The following is a 20818-nucleotide window of genomic DNA, read 5'->3' as shown; positions in this document are numbered from 1 at the left end:
TCTCGGTAGATAGGCAGGGAAAAAAACCCATCGTGACAGATTGTCTGCATGTGAGTTTGAGAAAACAGCTATCAGACTGTATAAATTATGCGGCTTACTCGTTTATTGCTGATTTCCCGTCGTGTCGTCTGGTTATAAGCTTGCGTAGTTACATAAACAGACATACAAAGCCAACAAATCAATTTGCATTAAATCCATCTGAAGTGAAGGGGACTGTCAGGACAGCGTGCCGTAAAAGTTTGGCAAGCGCAATGACGTAGAAACACCCCTAAAGGGATAGGGGGGGTCGGGGGTGACGGGGGGGGGGGGGGAGGGATCGCTGTTTGAAGGAGGACTCTCACCAGCTGCTAAGAGAGGGCTGCGATGCAATAAAATTTGGCCCTCCCCCTGCTCCAGCTCCCTCCCCCAGCCAGAGAGAGAGAGAGAGAGAGAGAGAATGAGATAAGCCTACATGTCAGGGTGAGCAGACACTCTCAGGCACAGCGGAACCGGAGCTTTGCACTGGTGAAGGTGAACTGTACTGGAGGTCAGTGGACTTACTGGGCTCACAGGTTGTAGTGCAGGACTTCTACTGGGAACAGATGGACTGAGCTTGCTGGTGACTTCTCATACTTTTTTGGGTTTGCCTAAAGAATGCTCACCTTTGTCTTCAAGAGATACCCGATGATACTTTGTGCATGTGTATGTGTGTTTTTTTTGTTTGATGATCTTCACTGAGGTGGAACATGCGCACGGCCGATGGCTGACCCCGAGGCAGGCTCCAGAGCACACAGCGAGGGACTCCAGTAAACTCTCAGTGGGACAGTAAAGGGCCAAAGGCTCATGAGTGCACCGCTTCCTTGCTCTCTGTTGTGAGCTGTCATCCTGTCCTGAAAGGACACCAGATTCCAAGGCCATTTCGTTTTGAGGTGAGAGGACGATAAGGTGGGATCACTGGGTACAGGCAGCGGAGGAGACGAGTGTCTACCGGAGTAAACGCCGTGATGGATTCTGGACAAATGGCGGCCGTCGGGGAGAGCCCCCTGGAGGGGGAGACGGTGTGTGCCGCTCTGGCCCGCTACGAGGCCACGCTGCAGGCCGCAGTTCGCGAGCTTCACGCCGACGTGGGAGCCTTCAAGGTGGGTGTGGAGCGACGCCTGGAAGAGGCCGACCGGCTAACGGGGCCCCTGGGCCGCGCCGTGGCCCAACTGCAGCTGGAGAACCGGCAGCTCCGTGGTCAGCTGGAGGTGCTGACGCGCCGCGTGGAGGAGCTGACGGGGACCGTGTGTGACCGGAGCGCCCTGCTGGAATGCAGTGCCGCCCGTGATACGGCCCGCCCCCACGCTTGTGTGGAGGGCTCCCCCCAGCCCGTGGGTCATCGGTCCCCAGCATCCCCCTCTGCTGTGATTCCCCCTTCTGTGGACTCCGCCCCCAGCCCCGGTTCCGGTCCTGCTCACGGTCCGACAGCAACTCGATTCTCCAGCCGGGCCACGTTCGCCGTGTTCAACAAGTCTAATGTAAGTATAATGCGGGGTCCCGGGGGGGCCGATACGCTGTAGTACACATTTGTTTATCTGAGTGCAAATTGCCCGAACTCACAAATTGAAGGACCACATCTGAAAGCAATCTCAGACAACGTGAGTCGAATCCTTCTGTGCGTTTTCCAGCTGTGCGTCTCCATGCTTCATGACCATGCTGCTGGACCATCTCCACGCCACAGTGTACTTTCTGTTGAGGTTTTCAGCACTCGAAAAAGCTCCTGAGCCTTGCTTAATGTGGGGGGTGGGGGGGGGGCAGTCCTGACTCCTTAATCTCTGGTCAAAGATTATGAGGCCCCTGCTAAGCTTTTTTGAAGTGATGTCGCTATTACTTATTACTGTGGTTTATTTGGAGCAAAGGACTTCAAAGGAATATAATTGATATGTATATTCTGTATTGGGCATGAGTTAATATAGAATACGTATCAATTAAAAATCTATGATTTACAGAGGTCATACAGAGTACAGATCAACCTTGTTTTTACTCTCTGGCTCTTGGTTTTCTTCCTCATTCAGCTGGTGAGTTTTTTTCCTCTGTAGAAAGAAGTAAACTCAGTTTCCAGAGCGTTTCAAGTTTTATTTGGCACATACAGAATTGCGAAGTAAAATGCTTTGGTGCGTGATTCCAGACTGTGACCAGGAGACGTAAGCATAAAGAGATAAGACATAGGATATTAGACCATAAACAATAATCATAATCACAAACAATAATCATAATCACAAACAAAAATCATAATCACAAACAATAACCATAAATATCCATAGTGTACACCTTAAGCATGGGTTTAGCGAGTGCTCTTTCTTTTCCTTTCTCCCTGAAAGATAGAGGTCAGTTATTCTGCTTGACATGGCACGCGAAAGGATCTTTGAGGGTCCTATAACCGAACTTACAACAGGAGCCGAACTGGACAGAACAAGTGTTGCTTGTTCATCAGCCCATTTGTGTGAGCGGGTTTGTGTGGAGATTCAGCTACTGGTAATTGAGCAGGAAACCATGAAGTGTAATGCAGCGTTGTCAAATTTGGGCAGCCCCCTCACTCCCTAGTTCAGTCCACATCCTGCTCCCCTTTGTTTATTAAGCGAGACAACTCATTACCAAGTGGCATGGCTCGTTCCACTGTCATTTCATTCACGGTGATGCTGACTGTATACTAAAAGAGTGCAGTCGAGGTTTGATCCAAACCTCTTCTTCACTTAGCCAGAAATATTTTTTCTGATTAGGAAAGTATCAGCTTACTCTGAGTGTTGTTCATTACAATCCCTGATACTGTTTTATGGTCTAGTATTCACTCATTAGTACTTTTAGTTTTATGGAGGTAGTATCAGAGGTCATTAAGACCAAGAAATGTATTGTGTTTCAAGTGAAGTGGGCTGTATTATCTTACCATCCCTATTTGGGTGTAATGTGGCATGAAATAACGTTCCCCTGGGACCGTGGTACCACAAACAGACGGCAGTAACAAGCAGCAAGTAACAGAGAATGATCTTCACAGGACTTAAAGTGCAAAACGGGGAGAGGGCTGGTCACAAGGGCTTATCTACATAGTACAATGTGTATGTAAACAATAAACACAGCGGCGTAAAAAGGGCAGATAAATATCGCGGAGCTGCTTATGGCTAAATATGGGATTTTTTGAAGATGCCGCCCTCAGTCCATTATGATTTGCTGAGCTTTCGGCTCTGTCTTAACTCCCTTCTGTGAAGCTAAGATGCTGTGCTTTTCTCACGCCTGCCCTGAGACTCCAACAGGGCTGATTACCTGTTACATGCGTGGGTTGTGGGGGGGGGGGGTCACCTGTGTGGCACATGTCGATTCAAATTCCTCTACATTATCTGGCCCATCACCTGTGACTCTCTCCATGTATTTGATGATGTCTACAATTGTACAGTAGTACAGTGTAAATCTTCCCCGCCCCCCCTCCCCATGGGGAACATTTCAGTGTGTTGGAGGGGGGCTGCAGCTGCGTTTCACATCTGGATAATGACAGGGAGGAAACGGGAATGTGTGTACGTGTTTGTGTAGGGGGCACGTGTGTATCAGCTAGCTTGGCAGATTTGCTCAAAGCGCAAATCCTCACTGGGAAAACTCTGGCTTGCATGTTCAGTGAGCGAGACGCCCAGTGGTGGGATTATCTCAATACACTATGCTCCTGTTGTCCAGTCATCTATCTCCCTGATTATAATGGTAATATTAAACAGCCAGGGAAATGGGGAAGAAAAATTACACCTATTTTCCATTTGCACAATTGCACTGGAACGCTATTCACGTATTCCATCATGCTTCCCTTTGAGACGTGCACACATATACATGCACAGTTAACAGCTAAGCTTGGGTCCAAACACCAGGTCAGCCATTTATCTGGCCCCTTTGGAGCATTTCAAGGAGTAATGAGCCTCACTGAAGGGTCCAACGGACACGTAACTAGTCTGCTGAGAACGGGATTAAAACCAACAACCTTCCAGTCACAGGCATGGAGGCCTAACCGATTGAGTCATACCCCAAAAACACAGGTGAAGTAGTATATGTATGACTACCAATGCAGTGAGTTTGTTATCCTTCAGAGTTGTTCCTAATGAAGTATGTGGTCTATACCGTTTTATTTCCTCCCCAGTTCACCATCCTTACAGACATTAGGTCATTTGTAATCTTATTCGTGTGCATTACTGCTTGTGGTCTGTTACCTCTCAACCCAGCCACAGCTGACATTCAATCTTTCAAGTTTCAAGTTTTATTTGTCACACAGATGATCATGCACTGTACCAGAGTTCAGTGAAATGCTTTTCCACCTGCTTCCTGGATTGTGCGTGATGTGCAAAGTAGAGTAAATTTAGTATTAAAATAAAAACCAAATAACAATGAATATAAAATGACTGCAAAATGGATAAAAAGAGCAGATATAGAGCAGTATATCAATAAGTGAAATGAAGTGCTGATCTTACAGTGATACAATTTCTGGCATCAGCCCATTAGACACCGTAGAATATTGGTGGCTGTTATTTGACCTTACTCACAGTGTTCAGTGCAGACCCACACCACAATCACCCAGCTAGCGGTCTTCAAGTCATCTGCACCCATTTCCTCATGGATCCCATTCCAGTTCGTTTGGGTTTAGGATCCAAGGATTCGAAAACTTTATTTTCATTGGTACAAGCGCAAGTACAAAAGCGACAGGGACCCGGCCACACGGTGCTTGGCACGCCGAATGAAATACATGCTTGTGTACCTGTAATGATGAAGAACAATACATACCAATGACAGACCTGTGTACAGTAACATACGAAATATGAGGTATTATGTCCAATACATACAATATACAGTACTGTGCAGAAGTCTTATTGGATCCCAGATCTCACCTCAGACGCACCTCAGCCATTCCACGTGTCTTTTAAACTTCACCACCAACTGACTTAATTAATTTAATTAGTTATAAAAGTCAGTGAGGTATCGATTAGCTGAACGAGGTGTGCTAGTGTTCGAGTCAGAAAATACGTTGGTGCGTTGGATGGCCGCTGCAAATACTAGGGTGACTTTTTGGGGAGGTTTTGAAATGGCTAAACTGACACACTTTGACAGGCATAATAACATAGTTTTACATCAACATAAAGATCATTAAAACATAATTTTCTTTGGCCGCCTCGGACTTTTTTGCACAGTGCTCAAGAAGTACAAGATATGGTTTCCGTATCAATGCAAGTAGGACAACAATGTGCTGAGGTTTTAAGTAGCCGTGATTAATAAATAGCAGTGGTGATTGGGATTATACTGCTTGTTACTGACATGTATATATGGGTTCATATGTGTCTTGTGTTTTGAGGCGTATAGACCCCTCCTCCATATATAACCAATGCAAGCTGTCTATTCCGAGTATTTCCTGCGACATCTGTGTGGCACGGCTGAGCAGCTCATGAAATCCGTGCACGCACCGAATAAATCTTAATGGTCAGTTAAATTACCGCAGAAGTCTGCATGTCTGCTTCTCTGTCTCCGCTGACATCATCCGCCATACTGTGTGGCCACTCGTAAGCCTCAGGTTACATCATGCACGGAGGGACACTTCCTGATTTGACCAAAGGATCCACAGAGACTTTTCACTTCTAATGCCTTAGGAATGCCTGGCCTGCTGCCATGTCTCTATGATTACATTAAATACTGCGAATTATGTTTATGGGACAGTTAAAGGGCTCACTTGAAAAAGCTGTAAGCGCACAAACCTGAACTCATCTCAAAAGTCTCTAAAATTATTATATTTTTTCGGTGGAGTGGCTATATCGCGCTCTCTATATTTCATGGATAGTTTCGTTTCGTACAGCTGATTGATTATGTGCCCCCCTGGTTTTCATTTTACTACCCATGGTTCCATTGGCTCCGTGCTGCCCTGCCTAGGGGCTTTTTAAAGGGCTTGTAAAAGCTCTTGAGGGGTAATGCTTGACACCCTCTTGGCCTGAAACGAACCCCCCCGTGTTTTAATTGCATTCCAAAGTATGAAGGCAGCCGTGCCGTCGGCGTGCCCCGAAGCTATTCCGTGCCGTCCCTTACAGCGGGGACCCGTTCCCTTGTAAGACCTCAGGACATTGCCCAATGCTCCTTCCACACGGCAGGGTCATTCCAGAGGTGAACGACGTCACATGTCTGAACGTCAGTTCGATTCCTGGCGCAAGCTGTTTACAGTTCTGGGTCCTGGAGCAGACTGAGCATAAGATTACGAAAAACTGAACTCAACAGCATCTGTACAGAGGGTCAGTGTACATGCTTGTGGGAGTGTGTGTAGACATACATGCTGTGCGTTTTGCAATCTGAAGACGGGTTTGTTACTTGGGCACATTTGCTGGTCATAGCAGTAGGGGGTAAACTGCTTCAAAAAAAAAAAAAAGAAGCGGTTGACATTTCGAGTGAAGCCTCTGAACGCCTCCCACGCACCCCCATGCACAAAGCTGGCCCCCACCACAGCAGAACTGGAAGCCTAGTCTCCACCCTGATCCCGGCCTGGCTGCTCTCTCCCTAGGTGGATTCCTGGATGAAGGAGAGGTCCAGAACAGAAAACCTTTAAGAACCTAATAACATAGGGAATGAGGGGGGGGGGGGGGAGGATTGAGAGTATGAGGCCGGGAACAGGAAAGCTAATAGATCAGCTAAGGATACACTTGGCACACAGGCGGTGAAGTAACGTTATACCATATTGTACTTGATATGATATGTATTAAATGTCGCATTGATACTGGAGAGAATCAGTCAGGATAATAAAGCCATTTGGAACTGAAGCAAATTGAATACATCTTGACTAAATGTAAGTGGTGGTGCGGGGGGTGTCTTATGCCCCAAGCTGCCCATACCTCTCATAATGACTAGCAGACAATGCATGCGCAAGGACACAAACGGATGTTTGCATCTCCTTGGATACGGGTTAATAACTTTCTGTATTTGTGATGACCTCACCCCCTGTCCCCCCCCCCCCCACACACCCAAACAGCCATTGTTCTGGTCTTGCAAAGGTCACCATGAGGTCACAGTGGAGAGTGTGGGTGGGGTTTGAAAGGGAAAGAGAATTCTGGGACTTTTTTTCCAAGTCAGTTTGCTTTATATTAGATCTGCTGGGAACTGGAAATCCCTTGAATTTTACTGTGAGTTTAATTTAAGTCTGTCAGCTGAAGAAGCACGGGGCGACGGTGGGGGCTGAGCTTGAGTTTCCAGTAAATCCACGATCCATCTGCAAGCGCCAGGATTGGGAAAGCAATTTTATTTTTGCTTTTTATTTGTTTGCTTTCCTGGCCAGAGGGGAAGCAATAGAATCTCTGCTGCAGCTGATGCATGATGCAAAAGCTTAAATCCTCCCGCCAGGATAGTCCTGTGTGCCAAGGTCTTTGGCAGAAAGATCCTCACGCAAGACAGTACAAACCCCTAATCTGACTCCTAGCTTGATTTGTCCTGCTAATCTCAGATGTCTCAAATGCCAAATATTTTACAAATTTAAAGACTTCAAGATTATTTCAACGGCTTTCTTAGTCGGACACTAAATGATGAATCTTTAACGCTGAGGTAGATAGCCGGGTAGCAGGTAGAGTTGCAGTTGCACAACTGGAGCTGATTTCCAGACCTTCTGTTACATTTATTTACACAGACTGTGAAGCTTGAGAAAGGTGATTACATAACCTCTAATAATCATCACATTGTCTTAGTGAAGGGCCACTTGATGCTAATACGACTGAATTAGATCAGGCCCAGAATTATAAGCTTTTGTTCCAGTCAGGCTTCTAGCCCTTGCTTATTTTTTATAGGCAAGAAGGAAGAGGTTGGTAAAATGATCCTTTAGCACGTTAGCGGCTGTAGCATGATCTGACAGCTTGTGGCTCTGGTGGATATTTAGGATCTTCTCCTTTCAGCCCAGTCACCCCTCCCTTAGCCTGGGATTATCACTTGATAATGTGGAAACTGTGAATGTTCCTCTGAAACCCAAGGTTATTTATACTTGAGCGGGGAACAGGCCTGGTCTCTCGGAGACAGATGGCTCACCCTCTTGACCAGACTTGGTGATGTTGGCCTTTGGGTCTAGTCACCACCTCCCCCACACTCCGTTCTGCCTCGTGGCCAGACCTCCATCAGGCATGTCCAGGCTCCATTCTATAAACATATGAGTCTAGTTCTAGCTATCTGTGATATCATCCCAAAGAACAGAGGACACTGTGTTTCAAAGACCCACAAAGAATAATACACTTTGGTATCTACATTCACTAAATAAACCATGTTTAGATAAGAGATTTTGATGTTCACCTCACCTTAGGTTTCAGATAATTCATACTGAATGTGAATAACAATTGAGGCCCTTTCTCTGGCTCCCTGTCCGATGACAGCGCATTTCTAGGCAGACTCAATCGAGTTTTTTTTTTGGGAGGGGGGGGGGCGTCCAAAAATGACTGGACTGAATGTTCCTGTTGTTCCTCAGGTGTCCTAGGAACAAACTGGAGGCCTTCCTTTGTGCTTCCTCTTGACGCACTCCTGCTCCCCATAGGTAATCCAACGATGCAGTCTTCGGGTTCAAGGAAGAGATTTATTGTTCTGGAAAGGAGAGGAAAGGAAAGCTTTTCATTTGCTGGCGGTTACTTCCTAGTGGAAGCTAGGTTTGACTTCTGACACCTCGCCCTTGGGCGTCAAATCTCCACCCTTCTATATATCATTTACCTTGACAGTGAACGAAGCTTGGAGCTCACTTGCCTGTTTGTGTAGGTACAGCCGGACTGATCCTGGTTATTGATCCTTCATGTGGAGCAACTGTAGAAGCTTCCACAGTATATCTTTTCACACACACGTCCCAGTAATCCCATCTGGGTTGTGGGAGATGGGGATTGCTCAGTGACCTAGTAACTAGTTAATGGGAAGAGATTAGCAGACTGCCCACTTCAGCAATCCTACGCAAGCCATCTCTGTGAAACACCCGAACTGGGTGACTGATGTTGGGGACACTCAGTGTGTTGGAGATGGGGGACAGACACATGACACCTTGAATTTCTTCACTTCCAGCCCAACCTGGCAGCACTCCTTGTCCTGCTGGGACGCCCCGGCTGTTAACAGCTGCCCGTCCCCTCTACCAGCCCCTCTCTGAAAAATACACACCCCATCAGCATTCTTGGGAGCTGATGTCACCGAGCTGGTCCCCCAACAGCCCCATAACTGACTATATAACAAGAATCTGCTCCTTTTCTGCCCGTGTTTCCTCATGTCTGTCTTTCAGCATGCATGTGGGTGTGCGTGTACTTCTGCGAAAAGGACCGAGACAGGAAGTACAAAATGTACTATGCAAGCCCTCAGCACCTCACAGCTGCTCATTCCTGAACCTGTATATGTTTGCCCCTGAGGCAATACTTTCTACCCTTTGCTGAGGCATCCAGAGAAGGAGATGCTCACTGTAACAGTGTCCTCAGGGAAGTATACAAATATGGTGGCTTTGGTTGCCATGGGCACTTAGATTGCTTAGCTACCTAACAACCACTGTGTGATAATGGGTATATAATGGTTGTAGTGACTGATAAGAACAGATGAGGAGGAGCATCCGTAAAGGTCAGATGCATCTGTCAAAGCACAAACGGTGTGGTGGAAATCTGTCTTTAGTCCAGCCATTCAGGCGGCCCATTCTGGCCCACATTCTGGTCCGGCACCACTTCACATAACCTGTCCCTTTGAGTCAGGAGGCACCATACGCTGGTAAGCCGGCCCTCAGACCGCTCGGTGCCTCGTGCTTTTATAGCCCAGCCGAGAGGTCACAACCTGGCAACCCTGAGAGGAAATCGGGACCTTATGAACTCCCAGTGGTGCATCCGCACAGTGGAAGGCCACAATCAGTAGGAGGAGATTACCTCCACATTCTCTGTTCACTCAGTCCACTATCGTCGCTGAGGGGCAGGCCTTCCCGACTGCTCCAGGCAGACTCATCATCAGGTTTTAACCTTTCAACATTCTTTGTGATAAGCATTACTTTGAATCCCTATGGAGTAAATATTTCCAAAGCTACCAGCTAAGGCAACCAAGCTAAGAAGATAAAATAAGCATTGTTAGAATACCCAAAAATTATTTTCAGTAAGGACCAGCAATACCAGAAGAATCATACTACAAAATGCTAGGTACATGCAAAATATGCATTCTGTTCTATTCTGCTTAAATTGCATGGAAATATATTTTTAGAATGGTCTTCAAAATCCCCCCATTGGCCCATTTTCAAGCCTGTCAATAAATTAAATTTAACGTCTTACCTTATGCTTATTACAACTGTTTAAAACTTTTGTTTTCATTTAGCTTGGAACTCATGACGTCAGTGATTCCGAAGTTTTTATCTTGGGGACGGGAGGGGGGTTTATCAGGAGCCGTAAACCATCTCCGCTCACCGTCTGGGCTCTAGGGCCTTCGAGATGCTGTGGGGAGATGTGACGGAGCCGTGTCGTCTGTGCCTGGCCACCAGAGCTATCTGGGCATCGGCAAAGGCAGGGGCTGAGATAAGCCACACAGAGCAACGTGTATGAACAAACACACACACACATGCTCGGGTGCCCGTCGCTGTAACACGCCTATGAGCTGAACAGTAGCATCCGTACCCGGTATCTGTACCTGCAGAACCGTTTTAAAGGCATAAATCCTTAGGTGAGGACAAACAAATAGGTTCAATTCACGAGTGTCTCGGGAAACGTGCCCGGAGAGATTTAGCTACTAAGTGTCGGATTCAAAGTGCTTAACGTGAAACCCTATTACTAAGTGCTTTTGGCAGGAAATGTAACACATATAAATGAGCCAGTAAATTAAAGTCCTTTTAATACTTTAATGATTTATATTATATACGCACACATACATGCACCCTCATTGGCCACTTTATTAGGTACACCTCTTCAGCTGCTTGCTGAAGCAAATATCTAATCAGCCAATCATATGTCAGAGGCACAGTGTGTATTATCACGCAGATACGGGTCAGCAGCTTCAGTTAATGTTCACATGAAACACCAGAATGGGGAAGAAAATTGATTGAATGCGGCATGGTTGTCGGTGCCAGGTGGGCTGGTGTGAGGGTTTCAGAAACTGCTGATCTAATGGGATTTTCATGCACAACCATCTCTAGGATTTTACAGAGAATGGGGCCAAAAAAGAAAAATTATCCAGTAAGCGGCGGTTTTCTGAGCAAAATCACCTTGTTGATGACAGAGGTCAGAGAAGAGTGGTCAGACTGGTTCAACCTGATAGTAAAGCAACGGTAACTTAAATAACTACTCGTTACAACCAAGGTATTGAGATATGCAGAAGAGCATCTCTGAATGAACAACACGTTGAACCTTGAAATCGATGAGCTAAGATCAGCTAAGAACAGGAAAGTGAGGTTACAGTGCACACATGCTCTCCGAAATTGGACAATGAAAGATTGGAAAATCTTGGTTTGGTGAGTATGCAATGTTCAGATGGTAGGGTCAGAATTTCATGTAAACAACATGAAAGCATGGATCCATCCGGCCTTTTATCAGCAATTCAGGCTGCTGATGGTTGTGTGGTGGGGGGGTGTTTTCTAGCCACACTTTGGGTCCCTTAGTACCAACTGAGCATCATTTAAATGTCACAGCCTACCTAAGTATTGTTCCTGACCATGTCTGTCCCTTTATGACCACAGTGTACCCAGCTTCTAATGGCTACTTCCAGCAGGTTAACACACTTCCAGGCTGGTTTCTTGAACATGACAATGGGTTCACTGTACTCAAATGGCCGCCACAGTCACCAGATCTCAATCCAACAGAGCGCCTATGGGATGTGGTGGAACGGGAGGTTCGCATCGTGAAGGTGCAGCAGACAAATCTGCAGTAACTGTGTGATGCTATCATGCCAACATGGACCAAAGTCTCTGAGGAATGTTTCAAGCAGCTTGCTGAATCTATGGCACAAACAATTAAGACAGTTCTGAGGAATGGGGGTTCGACTCTACTAGCAAGGTGTACTGTGTGTGTGTGTGTGTGTGTTTGCGTGTATGATGTGTATAGCAGTAGCAATTAGTTCTGTCTTTGTTTTACAGAGCATAGAAAAAGAAGAACCTATTGAGGTGGACCCCATCCAAACAAACCCCATGCTGGAGAATGGACACCAAGTAACCCCAGGTATGGTCAGGCAGGACTCTCCATCTCATCCACTCCATCTGTCTAACCGGGTTGCACTTTTAGTCCAAAAAAGGCGATTACTACTGTACCCAAAAACATTTGTCATTCATTCAGTTCCATTAATAAGGGAAAAAAGATTATTTTGGAACACATCGATCAATAGCAATTTGGCTATGGTTGTTGAATTGACATTTAGATACCTAATAGTATGATGAATTAGAAAACATTTATGGATTGCAGTTAAGGTGGATTCATTTGTGAAAGGATAATATTAAAATTTAGACACAATGATAGAAAAAAAATGACCTTCAATAGCATGACATTGTATCTTCATGACTAAAACATATGATGTTTCATGCTGTAATCCAATTAGAAAAGCCTGTAAGATCACAGGAGCTGCGGTCTCCAGCCAATGACGGTCCGCAGGAGCACCCCGCTCCCGTGGCCAGGTCACGGCCACACCTACCAAAGACGTCTGATCCACCTGTGAGCTCGGTAACCAAGAACCAGGAGCTGCTGACCAGCCCTACCCGAGTCCCGCCTCCTTTTCCCACGGAGCCTCAGCTGTCCAGCCAGCTGGCATCCAGTGATCCCCTGCGCCAGCCAGCGCCACAATCCCAGGGTGAGAGGCTGAATATTTCTTCTTGCTCTGTTTGATAGCTTTGAGTCTCCCTGTCTTTTAGCTTTGGCTGCCTGCTTTGTGTATGACTTAATGTCTGCTGTTTCAGTGCCTGCTGTGAAGAGCTGGACTCCAAGCACAATGAAAACAATGCTCTCTCCTCTTGTCACAGGTGAGGCTGTTGACTTCTAGCGTATTGATTCCCATTGATATTCCATGTCCCCAACCTTTATCCACAGACTAAGATGACCACCTTCTCCTGTCTCCACCTCGCTTCCTTCCCAGTTCTTCAGATTTGCTCTTTTTTCTCTGTCTGTCCATTCCGTATCTCGCTCACATGTCCATTGGTATGATATCTTCAGACAGGGCTTCCTCGATGCCCTCCAAATCAGTGACATACTGCCCTGTCACACCCCCCAGCGCAGAGAGGTGAGCTATAAGCCAGAAAAAAACTGCTATGTTTTTAAGTGGGTCAAGAGAAAATGCACACGAAGGAGAACAATAAAAGCCTGAAATTAAAAATACTTGTCAAATCCAGAGTCAAAATGGTTAAACTACTATGGGTCTGATTTTTGGCAGTTTGATCAATATCAGGCCAGCGGGACATGTGTCTGTCAATTATGTCGAATTCCCCATCAGACTTCAAAGTTTAAAAAGTGTCTTCAAAGACATACAAAAACCAGAAGATACGGGAGACATTTACAGAGCACTTTCTGATTACCCAGAGTGTCAGCGGTGAATCAGATAAGTCTGGGTCCCTCAGATGGGGTAAGATGTCCTCATTCTTTCATCTGCGCGCAGGGAGACGTTCTCAGGCGGGGGCACGGAGAGCAGACGGGATTTGGTGAGATCACAGACACTGCCGCGTTCTGCCGGAGCGCAGGCGCGCCGCGCGGTGTTCGAGAGACTGGACTCTGACCCGAACAGGTGCACTTTCAGCTTTATTTAGTTGTTCGTTTCTCCTGTTGTCTCAGAGTGTACCCCTAGGGCCGGCTGAAGTCCGACTTTATCCCTGCCCTTTACTCCAGGCCCAAACCCCTGGACTCCAAGCCCAAACTGAAGCGCTCACAGAGTTTTGGCGTCTCGAGTGCCAGCAGCATCAAGCAGATTCTCCTGGAATGGTGTCGCTCCAAAACCATTGGCTACCAAGTGAGCCCCCCTGCCCCGCTGCTTCATACACGGGAACAACCAGGGAATGACCTCCACTCTGAAAAACAGATGCTTTAACACCCAGAAGAGTCTTACAAGTTTAGGTTTAGGTTGACAGGACATAAGGCTGAGGTACCAGCGGAGGAGATGCTGGTCCATCACCGGGCACATGTGCACATGCCATATATGAACAGTTATAAGGTGCAGCCAATTTAGAGATGCTAATTAGCCTAACAGCATTTGGGCCGAGTTTCCAAAGCAATAAAGAGCATTTGAAACAAATTTACTCACTGATATCCAAATGAGGGAGAAGGAAACTCTTTAGTTAAAAGAAGACATTAAATGGGAAAGAATGTCATTGAGGGATCACTTCTGCTGAGGGTGCTTCAGCACTCCCTGTGGTTGTTGGTGGTAATGCAGTGTCAGAATACATTGCGAAATTAAAGGATCCTTTAGTTAAATAATAATAATAATCGATACTTTATTGATCGTCTGTAAATTGTCTTTACGACTCCCTCAACTTGCACTATTTTGGTGAAGGGCAGCCACCCGTAGTGGCGCCCAGGGAGCTGGGGGTTAAGGGGGTTAAGGGCCTTGCTCAAAGACCCGCAGACGTGCTGAGGTTTGAACCGGCGACCTTCTGATTACAGGCACACAGGCTGAGCCCACTGAGTCACACACTGCCCCCCTATGGTTCATAGATGCCATTTGCAAATAGTTACAGGTACAGTGGTACCTCAGAACTCGAACTTAATCCGTTCAGAATTCAGGTTCGAATCCTAAAAAGTTTGAGTTCCAATCAAATTTTTCCCATAAGAAATAATGGAAAACCAATTAATTGGTTCCCGGCCGCAAAAATGTACACCTAAATACGGTTTTGTTTAAACACAAAATGCACAGGATAAAACAAGAAGACCATATACTGTACTAAAGACATCTAAGCACATTTATCAAAACAGTAATTTATAAAGTAAGAAAATAAATGTATCCAAACAATGTGTAAAGTTAAAAAAAAAAACAATGTGTCCTGCCCCGATCGTCTGCTCCTTCCGTGTGCCACACCCCCTCGTTAACCCCATATGGAATCCCCGTGTGATCAGCTGTTTCTGGTTGTTGTCATTAGTCCTCTGTATTTCGTCCGCGTTTCAGTTTGTTTCCCCAGTCCGGTCATTGTATTGTCGGTCTGCGTTTTGCCTGCCTTTCCTGTAATTAAACCCCGTATTCCCTGATACCCTAATGTCTGCGCCTTCCGTCCCCGCTCGGCAAGACAATATTATTATAATTAAATGTATTAATGGTTTATTATTAATGATATTAAAATAATTAATAAGAAATCTTTATTTTTAAATGTATTATATAATAATAATTACTGTTACTGTCTATCATTGTCTAAATGTATTTTTACTGTCTTTAGAAATACATGTATTCAGCTAGTGTAAACATGCACAATGCTATCACAGCGAATGCGAGGCTGAGACTGAAGCATTACCCTTTGTTTCCGCTGAGAGACGTGCAGCATGACTCATTTCCCCGCGCGTACAAGTTATCTTAGGTCGGCGTTCCTGGTTCAACTTCTGAGATTCAGATCGAGTTCTAAGTCATTTTTTTCAAACTGGTTGGTTTGACTTTTAAGAAATTCGAGTTCTAATGAGTTCGAGAACTGAGGTACCACTGTATATTTTATATTTAACTGGAGGGTTAAAGGCCTTGCTCAGACTGTTCTGCCTCAAACCAGCGACCTTCCAATCACAAATACTGATACTGCTTAGCCCACTGAGTCACTTCCTGCACCTATGGACAGAGAATTTAGCGATTAATTGTCATAGTTGACACACCACAGTACAGCAACAAAATGTGTTCTCTGCATTTAACCCATATGTGACAGTGTAACATAGCAGGGGGCAGCTAATTCAGCCCTACCTAAGAACAGGAAAGTGAGGTTACAGTGCACACATGCTCTCCGAAATTGGACAATGAAAGATTGGAAAATCTTGGTTTGGTGAGTATGCAATGTTCAGATGGTAGGGTCAGAATTTCATGTAATGCTTCAGCCTTACCTTGCTCACGGTACCTCAGTGGTGCCTTGTTGGTGAGGGATTCAAACCAGCAACCTTTCAATTACAAGTGCGTGCCCCTAACCATCAAGCCACCACTGCCCACTGGTTCCAATAGTTTTATCTATTGGCTTGCTGTCTATGTTTATGCACGCATGGCTGACACCCAGCGGAGGTCCAGAAAATCTAGAAAGTCTCATCAAAAAAAACAAGATGAGAAGCTGATGAATGAAAGCTGTGAGCTGAACTGTATCAGTAAATATAAACCTAAAGTAAAACCAATAAAACTATAAATATACAGGTCTTTGAATAAACCCTGCAAATAATGTGGTGATATTAGCTAGTATATTGGTTAAATGCACGACTCTTAATCTTAAAGAGGGGGCTTGTTCACGTACTTTGTAACAAGGTTAATGATTAAAAAAAAACTGTGGTGTTAAAAAGTGTTAGATGAGGAGTAAAATAGTAAGGAGTGTTTTGCTAGGGGGTGTTTGTGCTTAACACTTTGGTTTGAACCTCACAGTATGTTTGTAGAGTTTGTAAGTAAATTACTTTGCCATCTTGTGTAGTGTGACCCCTGCCTCATGACCTACGCTGTCTGGAATAGGCTCTAGCTGCCCCCCCCCACCCCCACCCCCACCCCCGCCATGCAATGCCTAGTACTGGACAAGTAGTTGGAGGATAGATGGATGTCTTTCAGGTTATTGATGCCAATGTTCTCCTTCCAGAACATCGACATCCAGAACTTCTCTTCAAGCTGGAGTGATGGTTTGGCCTTCTGTGCTCTGGTCCACTCCTTCTTCCCCACTGAATTCGACTACAACACACTGACCCCAACCGACTGCAAGCACAACTTTGAAGTGGCCTTCAGCACTGCTGAGTAAGTGGGATGCAGACCTTTGTCTGTGCCTTGCCCATGCACACATGCTTTTAGCTGGCCAATCGGTCTGCAAGTCAGCCTTTGTTACATTTTGGAACATTCCAAACATTCCAGAATCTTGGGCATTCCACTTGTTATGTATTAGCTTTAACAAATGATCAAAGAGAATCTTTCTAGAGTTTTGCTTTGTAAATTTGAATATAAAGGGTCAATTGAAAATAATGACTTTGATTAGGCACTGTTGTTTACCATGAAGACAAAGCTTCTGCTGAGGAATGCAGATTTACCTGATATTGTTAAGCGGCACAAGGCACTATGCAATTTTAGATGGCACCTTTGTTGATAGAACTTACCAAGCACTGAACATTAAAACTAAGATTTGCCTAAAAGATACACAGGATTCCTGTTGTACCCTGTGCTATACTTTACAAAAATGAATTCAAAGTTTTAGTGGCAAAATGGCATGTTTCAAAACACGCATCCTGACATCCATCACAATCTCCTCCAGGTTCACTTGCTCACACTCGTGCTCACAGCTCACGGCTGTCACGACTGGGAACTTTGGTAGTTCCTGGTCACTTTCTTGTGTTGCTCTCCCACCACACAACAGGAACTGTGACCTTTATGTTAAATAAACATGGGAGATGCAAAAGGTTCACAGGGTAAGCTACACATGAAATTTCATGCATGACAAAAATACACCGGCATCCCAGAAAAATTAAGAAGTTCCTAGTTCCTGTGGTGGGAAATGGCCGAATGTGCCTTCTTTCCATCTCTTTGCCAGGGCCAAGGCAGGCTGTGACCGGCTCATCGAGGTGGAGGACATGATGGTGATGGGGCGCAAGCCTGACCCTATGTGCGTCTTCACATATGTTCAGTCCCTCTACAACCACCTACGTAGGTTCGAGTGAGGGACTGGGCATCCACCGTCCCTCATCACAGCCCAAACCCCACCCACTTTGGTACGGAAAGGTCTCCACGGTACCACCCTACCTTCCTGTACGATTACCCTGAACCATCCGGGAACTGACCGGTGTCACATTACCTCGAGTTTGGCTATGCTGCAGAATTTTCCAGAACAGGAAAAACCACAAGCCGGACCGCTATTGCTAATCTTGCTGTAGTGCCCCACCGCCACTTTTTATCTGCCGTACCCCCCCCCCCCACAGCTCCCCGGCTGCCTGGCATAGGAAGAGATTTGGTAGGGTTGACTGGGGCCCCATGGGGCTCATGGACGGCTGAGTAACGAGCCGCATGCTTGAGCCTCCCTGCTTCCCAGGGGTAGCGAGAACTTGTGTGAAAATGATCGGACTTTTACGGTCATGTGGTGCCGGGCTGCGATCAGAATGAACCATTTCCAGTGCTTCTACAGCCATGTCGATCATGCCATACAACAAAAAATGCCTATTGTAAACCTACTATAGCCACAGCCCTTGGGGATGGGTCAGGGGTCAGGGGTCAGGGGCAGAAGAATGTGGAGGTAGTCACGATTGTTTTTTTTTCTTTTTTTGGCTTTTGTTTATTATTATAATTAAGGTTATTATTGTGATTGTTATTTTCATTCACGGGTGCATTGTAGGTTTATAGTACTCTAGTTTAAATGATCCCCAGGTGTGTCACTGAAGTGCCTGTGCTTTTCTCACCATAGCCAATGGGTGGCACCTTTTTGTAAGACAGGGAAGAACCATGTGGCTCCCAAACGGACTGTTTGTTTGCAGCCCTTTGTAGCAGCCATTTGTTAATGTGTGTTTCTGTTTCTGTTTGAATGCGTGCGTGCGCGTGCGTGTATGTTCTAGTCCGAAAAGTGCCACACAGAAACACAAAGTATCTCTGCTTGTCAGCAGGATCTCTGTGATGAAAAGATTGCTGGTGCAGAACAAGATAACCAAAATAAAAACATCCATATTGACATGTTTTGCGATTCTGATATCATTTGTCAATGCATTGTCATTTGTCAATCATCTTCGCCCGACAACGTATCAAATTGTGCATATAAGACAGGTAGGACAGCACAGCAAACAGAAGATCCACATATTTAGCCTCCTGCAGTTTTCAGACTTTATTTTCAAATATAATTCTGTATTTTCTTGTGCAAGACTGTGAAGGTCATAAGCACAGACATATTGTCAAACCATTTTGTAACTGCAAGACCATAAGACCATCCTTACCATCATTTCAGATGTGTCCCCTCCTAATTCTTGACGGTCTCTATCACCGATTATATGACACTGCTTTGGAATTCTGTTCTTCAGCAGTGTCAGGATTGTAGACAGGCCTGTCATGCAGAAATAGGTCTGATGTAAAATACAGATCAAAGATCAGGTGTTGCAGTTGCCCTTAAGGTCGGTCTCCGCTAACCAGAAAATGGCTTGTACTCCAATGTAGTGAAAAATACTGCTAAAGTTGTTCTTGCCTTGATAGATTTCAATATCCTTCCAATTTGAACTGGTATGGATAAACACTCAAAACCCATTTGGATTCAGTTTTCAGACACACTGATACATTGGACAACAGCCTGAGAAAGTGATTGTTTGCTCATCACTAGAGAACTTTGGGGATTTTGGCTGGTCTAGACATCCTTTATTCACAGAATCAAAAATACGTGACTTTCCATAGGAAATTCTTCTTCTTAATATGACACATGACGATCAGATTTCTGATATTCAAAAGCAATGACAAGCATCCTTGACCCTGAAGCCCAGTACACGATTATCATCAAAAATGGTCACGAAGGACATGTTCATTAATTTTTCACTCCATTACAAAAATGTCACACTAATATGTAAACCAAAGTGAGCTGTTCCCAAGAAATCACTATAATTCCAGACCTATAAACACATAAATCTGAACTATTCTTTCCTCTTTCTGCAAAACAATCTTGCAAGAATAGCAGCCATATTTCATGGATAAGAAGAGGAAGTTGTGCAGCCCTACCTTCATACATGGCAAATCAGTTGAAAGCTAAGGTTGTCCTCTACAAGAAACAGTTGAACTTAGCATTGTAAATGATACCGTTAATTTAACAATTCTAAAACGAAATGTCCTCTAGAGGGGACAAAAATTAATGGGTGAAGCTTAAGTTAGTGTACTTAAAACTTAATACGTTTTGCTGTTTTGTAGCATTTAGACACTGCCATCTCCTGGCAGTTTAATGTTACGACATTTTCTTCATTTGCCTGGCTTACGTTTCCTGTGTGTCCTGCGATGGGCTGGCCCCCCGTCCAGGGTTGTTCCCTGCCTCGTGCCCGTTGCTTCCGGGATAGGCCCTGGACCCCCCGCGACCCCCCCCTGGACAATGGATGGATGGATGGATGGCTGGATGGACGTTTCCTGTGTCTTTCCCATTAAATTTTTTATTACTCTCACGGATCAATTTTTGAATGAGAAGGGGACTGCGGGAGTGATCTGTAGCCAGACGAACACAGAATGCTTATAATGCAGTTTCGTATAACTAAAATTGCATAGAGCATGTGATTTTCAAGTAATGTACCTTTGAAATTAAGTTCTTATATGAGTTGTACAATATGAAATAACGCTTAATTGGTTAAGCCAATTGAGAGTTAATAGGCCTATGTTATTCCAATTGAAGTCTGCGTAGCGAATATGTGGATTGCGGACACAGGGCTCCGATTACCTGCGTTTATCGCCTGTGTATTCCCACCCCTACTTGCTTCTTCCTGACTTCTAGACTCCGATTTCTCACTTTATGCTATTGCCAGTTAACCGGTCTATTGACAATCCAGACAGATATCACACATCTTACCGCTTCAGCTACTTGATATTTAATTTTATACGTCACTTTTATTTTATTTTTTGTTTGTCTGTTTAGTTTATTGTCACCCGTCCTCTAGCGAACCTGACCAAGATAACAGGTTGGAATATGCGTTTGTGGATGGATGGATGGATGGATGGATGGTGTATTGTCTATAGGCTATTTGAACCATAACTTTTCACTTATTGTAATGCGAGTTAAACAATTACATAACCT

At 45.1% G+C, this 20818-nt stretch overlaps 1 protein-coding gene across 1 annotated transcript; it reads left to right on the top strand.

Annotated features, from left to right (window-relative positions):
• The first annotated feature begins 332 nt into the window (after positions 1-332).
• smtnl (smoothelin, like) lies at positions 333-18739 on the top strand. The gene is made up of 9 exons (XM_072702013.1): positions 333-1496; positions 12047-12128; positions 12502-12750; positions 12857-12919; positions 13110-13176; positions 13549-13674; positions 13776-13896; positions 16679-16830; positions 17615-18739. Exons 1-9 carry the CDS (start codon positions 984-986, stop codon positions 17739-17741), a joined length of 1500 nt encoding a protein of 499 aa, XP_072558114.1. The 5' UTR covers positions 333-983; the 3' UTR covers positions 17742-18739.
• The last annotated feature ends 2079 nt before the right edge of the window (positions 18740-20818 follow it).

Source organism: Paramormyrops kingsleyae, chromosome 18 (genome assembly GCF_048594095.1).
Source record: "Paramormyrops kingsleyae isolate MSU_618 chromosome 18, PKINGS_0.4, whole genome shotgun sequence".
Lineage (NCBI taxonomy): Eukaryota > Metazoa > Chordata > Actinopteri > Osteoglossiformes > Mormyridae > Paramormyrops > Paramormyrops kingsleyae.
Note: the sequence above shows the minus strand (reverse complement) of the source record. Positions and strands in the feature narration are given on the sequence as shown.